This window comes from Cryptomeria japonica, chromosome 8 (genome assembly GCF_030272615.1).
Source record: "Cryptomeria japonica chromosome 8, Sugi_1.0, whole genome shotgun sequence".
Classification (NCBI taxonomy): domain Eukaryota; kingdom Viridiplantae; phylum Streptophyta; class Pinopsida; order Cupressales; family Cupressaceae; genus Cryptomeria; species Cryptomeria japonica.
In genome coordinates, this window is record NC_081412.1 from 248,517,193 (window position 1) to 248,522,821 (window position 5,629).

Here is a 5,629-nt window from a genome sequence, read left to right on the forward strand (position 1 = left end):
GAATAAAATTAATTTGAGTATTTGAATATGTGTTGTGAGATTGTGTATGAAGGGAGTTTTATTTTCATCATATAGTAATATTTAAAAATTCTAAATCATTTCCTATTCTACAAAAATAATATCAGTGTTACATAATTGCATACGTTTTCAGTAATAAATTATTACATAAATATAATACACAATGTAAACTAACATGAATTTTATTCTGGAAACACAAAGGGTGAAAGGAATAACCCTGGCCCATTGGCCATTCCATTCAAACTTAAAAGGAAAATGACCTCAATGCAATGAGTATGGCCAGTAAGCATTCCATTAGACCAATAAAAATATATTTTATTAAACAATAAATCTATTTACACAGTCCATTAGCAAAAGTTAACCTACATTTAACCCTTCAATGACTTGAATCAAATGTACAATACACTCTAGTAGCTGCTCACATATGCTCCACTATAATGCACTAAAAACTGCATTTTAAACTTATTTACACCACATTCTTAGGATTTCATCTAAATTCAACATCTTAGTGACTTATTTCTCTATAAAATATGCTCTAGTGGCTGCTCCATATGCATTCACCATTGTACACCAAAAGTTTATTTTAAACCTGCTACTGATGTGCATTTTATAAACAGGCATTACAAGTAGTATATAGTGTGTTAAGCACTTATCTCCATGTTCTGAATGTGTCATCTATAATATTAACAATAATACACTCAATTTGTTAGTAAAAATATCGAAAAAGTAAAAACAAGTAACATGCTTAAAGTTTAAATCTGTCTCTGATCTTCCATAGAACCATTTTCTACTCTGCCCTGCTTATCATCTTCACTTAACTTTCTCTATACCATTGGAAACTACACCAAAAGTACTATTTGCAGTGAAAAATAATGTAGTTAATGACAGCAGCTCAATGTTTGGAAACCTATCAATTGGAATTTGAAAACATGTTTCATCTTTAAGCTTCTACCATCCCATTTGCGATTCTGCTTACCAACTCATTCTGTAGTTATCTGTATTTATTTCAGTTTTCACTTCCGATGTAACTACTGAAATTAGTGCTACAGTGACAAGTCCTCATATGCAGCATAACAATGCAAATAAGATGTAAAGAAACAAAGAACAATGAACAAACATTCCATTGGGCATTGTTATTGTGGGCAAATAATTCTCAGGTCTTATTCGAAGAAACGCTCAGCAATTTATTCTTTCCTTTCTGAAATCAGATGCACTAGCATATGCTTGAATTTCATAATTACTTTTCTTATATGATTGGGCAATCTCAACCAGAAACTAAATGTGTGTGTGATTGAGCAATCTCAACCAAAAATTATACATCACTAATGGCAGTATTATTTTGTTGGGCAATCTCAACCAAAAATGCTGGTGTCAAAAAGTTCAATTTGTGACTGTTATTTCATTGTGGAAATTAATGCAGGATTGGATCTGGACTGTGGACCATTCCTTGGAAGATGCATAAGATCTGTTGTGAAAGCAGGTGAAGTGGCCGAATCTCTGACCAACACCTTCACAACGTTGATGAGGCTAGGTTGGTTTGATGGGGATGCTACCAAATAGCCATTTGGGAACCTGGTGCCTAAAGATGTGTGTACCGAGGGCAATCAAGAACAAAGCTTTGGATAGTGCTGCTCAGAATTACTGGTGCATTGCCGTTGGCTAATATAGGCTGGGGATTCGGTCAGAGCTTGGTCGTTATTGGACCCAATGCAAATGCCACCAATGCCATGATTGGTAACTATGCACCCATTCATGAGAGTGACTATTCAGGGGACCAAACTATGGTAAATGTAGCACAATTACAGGAACAACATCTATATAAGAAGTGTTAGAACTTATGCTCAACTATCTGTTGCAAATGAGGGGACTTGGTGAAGAATTGGGTGTGGTACAGTTTGTCTCTGCAAATGAGTACATTATTGCCGGATTGCCCTTGATAGTCATGGTCGCCATTTATGGCTCTGCTGCCTCAATTTCCTTTTTATCCTGTTTTCGAAAACAAATTTTAGCCTTCTTAAAGAAGCTTTTAGTTTATCGACTGGGAAAGGCACAACATTGATTTTGCTCTGTGTTCTGTTTAGGTCCTTCAAGACTTACTAACTTGGTCAGTGTGGTCAGGTATTCTACGAAAGTATACATCATCCCTCGACGGGCATCCAAGATACACTGCAACCCTTTTTGCCCCAGGCCGTCCAAATATGTTATGAGGTGGGAATGGTTTGCTGGCTGCAGCAAAATGAGCAGATGCAACAGTGCCAGTAGTAGGCGAGGACTCGAGTAGCTGCTCCAGTTCAACATCTATCATTTACATTAGAGATTGAGGGGCTAGACAGAACAAGTTTGTTGTTGCAAGTGTATCAACAAGAGCTTGTATCCCTGGTTGCAAATGCAGCTAAGGGGCCTGTAATTCTTGTGATAATGTCAAGGGGTTCTTTCAATATATTCTTTGCAAAGAATAATGACAAAGTTGCAGGAATCCTTTGGGTTATCCTGGACAAGCTGGAGGAGCAGCGATTGCAGATGTAATTTTCATATAATCTAGGTAAAATCTGTCTTAGTAATTGTTTATACTTTATTGTTCCTCTGTACAACTTGAGTTGGTCTAGTGGTGGAGAACTTGTGCTCTTGAATTAGAGGTCATGAGTTCAAATCCCACAAAAGGGATAGGGTATGTACACCTTATCGGCTTCGACCCATTACCTATCCAAAAAAAATTGTTTATTGTTCCTCTGACCAGTGCTAAGATCACTCAGTAAACACCATATGACTCGGAAAATTTACAGATGAACTTATATAGCATCAAGGTTTGATTGATAAACTACCCTTCTTAAGTGTTGGCTGAATTGAAAATAAACCCACATCAAATGTTTCTAAAATATTCAAAATTGGGAAAATCGGGGATCAATTTTATTAATTAACAGTACTCTTATTCTTCTACAAGTTATATAAAGTCAGTGGCATAATTATGCGAGTACACAAGATTGCTAGCTGATACTTGTTTTCTCTCTGTTTCAGGTGGGAGATTACCTATGGCCTGGTATCCACAAGAATTTGTTAAAGTTCCCATAACTGTTATGAACATGAGGGCAAGTCCCCGAACTTACAGATTCTACACTGGACCAACTACCTATAATTTTGGTGATGGTCTTAGTTACACTTACTTCAAAACCACTCTGGTTAAGGCACCTAAACTAGTGGGACAACAGAAAATATTCGATTACATTGTCAAGTTTTTAACTTTTACTGGCTGCCCGAACCTTTTCAGCGGGTCTCTTAAAATAATGCATTGCATGAATGATTCCTTCAGGCAATGAATGGTACTTCAACTACAGAATTCCTGTCATAAATTATATTATAACTTGCTCTGCCTCATAAATTCTGTCGAGATAATTCTATTTCTACTTCCCCTGTACCACAGATTCTAGTGGATCTAATTAAAAAAAACCATAAGTACTTCAATTCTATTTCATTCTGAAGAAAATCACCTACCTTTAGAGAAATATTTTGACGATGACTCCAAATCAAACAGAGATTTAAAGCAGATTCCACACTTCTTCCTCGTCTCCCATGACTCTGCCAAGTGCGCCAAAAAATAACAAGGTAAAGTTTTGAGTTTCAACCCCACAAAGTCCCAAACAAATGCCCAAAGAATGGTCACGAGCCAATCATTTGCCGATGCAAAATTTTAATGCCACAACTTTGATTTCCATGCCTTTCTCCGAATGAATTCAAATCAAATACAATAGTGGAATTGGGCAGCTAAAGGAAACAAAATTTCTGCAAATTTTAATACCACAGGGCAGGTCAAACTTCCTCGGGAAGATCAAATGACAAAACAAAAAACATAGGGCAGGTCAAACTTCATAGGGAAGATCCAACTAGCAGCCAGCAGGTCAATTTGATAGGGGATGCCTAAGGAATGTCACTCACTCCTCCGACATAAAATTTATCCCAGACTTGCAGATTGTTGTCAAAGAGGTGAAAACGTTTTGCAAATGTAACAAGTATTTGTTTGTTGATGCAAATAAAGGTATAATGTAGGAAGGATGATGCTAATGGATACTGATAGAGAGAATGACAAAGCAAAAAGCTTTAAATTGCAAAACATTTGTAGTGGTTAAATTTGATAGGGGATGCCTAAGGAATGTCACTCACTCCTCCGACATAAAATTTATCCCAGACTTGCAGATTGTTGTCAAAGAGGTGAAAACGTTTTGCAAATGTAACAAGTATTTGTTTGTTGATGCAAATAAAGGTATAATGTAGGAAGGATGATGCTAATGGATACTGATAGAGAGAATGACAAAGCAAAAAGCTTTAAATTGCAAAACATTTGTAGTGGTTAAATTTACATGTCACTAGATAAAAGATTGGGGAATTGGAAAATTCGTGTGCAAGAATACACAAAATTTTCATTTCAGATCTAATTGAAATTCAACCCTTGCCAAAAAAATTATTGCAAAATCGAGCAAGCTTTTGCAAATATTGATCTGAATTTTGCAGCATCAACATGTATTGGAGTGTCCCACCTCAACATTCACATGATCACATTTCTGAGCAGTACTAAAATTACCTAACATTTTTGAAGTCTTATTGGGTTATACTAACAAACATTAGGAAAACCCTCGACACTAACAATGAAGGCAATGTGAATCCCCCGAATCCATAGAATTCCTCTATACAGAAATGTTTTGCATACACATTTAAACGCCATGAGATAAAATTGGGCAGGAAAAGGATTCAAAGGAGGTGAAATTGGATTCAAGGTACAGAAAAACACTAAGAGAATTCCATTAACAGAAAAACACTACAACTCTCTACAGGAATGTTTTGCATCCACGTTTAAATGCCGTGAAATAGAATTGGGCAGGAAGAGAATTCAAGGTACTAACCAAAAGCAAGTTTGATGACATTCTCCACCACATGCTCTGTTTTGTTGCCCTCCTCCTGCTGGCCGCAACCTCCTCCATTCTGATGAAAACACAACACATTCCGAAGAAAACACAGCATACAAACAAAATAAAACATAGATACAGAAATCATCACAGAACACAAGAAATCGTCACAGAACACAAGTAATCATCACAGAAGGAGAAAAAATACAGGAAACATAACACGCAGCAAAAATAATAAACAACAAACATAGAAAGCAAAAACAAAACTCATAAGAAATGACCAAATGATACCCACATATATAAAAGGGAATGATGTGTGCTTTTAATCTTAACGGCCTTTGCTTTTAATCTTGAGTGCCGTTGGGAACAGTCATATATGAATCTTCAAAAAGCAAAATTAACGGTTATGTATCTTGAAAAAAGCAAAAATTAACAGTAATATAGTAATTTTCTTCATTGCTTTTGTATTTTGAAAAAAGCAAAAATCAAACAGCCATCTTCTAAATTTTCTTCATTCATTTTGCATTTGCTTTTTTTCTTTAATTGGTTTGGCAATTATTGAAAGAAAAGAAATTAATCTATTTTGTCAATACTTTTTTTCTGTTAATTTTTCAATTTTCAAACAAACTTATATTCTAATCTTTTTGCAAGCCCACTCAAATTTGGTTGGGTGGAATCATAATTATTTAATTGTCATTCCACTTGTCCAACTTGAG

At 35.7% G+C, this 5,629-nt stretch overlaps 1 protein-coding gene across 2 annotated transcripts; it reads right to left on the bottom strand.

Moving 5' to 3' along the window:
* Window positions 1–316: 316 nt before the first annotated feature.
* LOC131060011 (uncharacterized) lies at window positions 317–5,194 on the bottom strand. Of its 2 annotated transcripts, none has more exons than XR_009110275.2 (3): window positions 4,911–5,194; window positions 3,508–3,591; window positions 317–3,355 (listed from the first exon to the last, which is right to left on the bottom strand). XR_009110275.2 is itself a non-coding variant. In XM_057993095.1 (3 exons), the coding sequence occupies exons 1-3, from the start codon at window positions 5,007–5,009 to the stop codon at window positions 532–534; spliced, it is 345 nt and encodes a 114-aa protein (XP_057849078.1). In that variant the 5' UTR covers window positions 5,010–5,194; the 3' UTR covers window positions 317–531. The 2 variants fall into 2 exon arrangements, 1 of the variants encoding a protein (XP_057849078.1); XM_057993095.1 differs by having other exon boundaries at window positions 317–693.
* Between the last annotated feature and the right edge of the window lie 435 nt (window positions 5,195–5,629).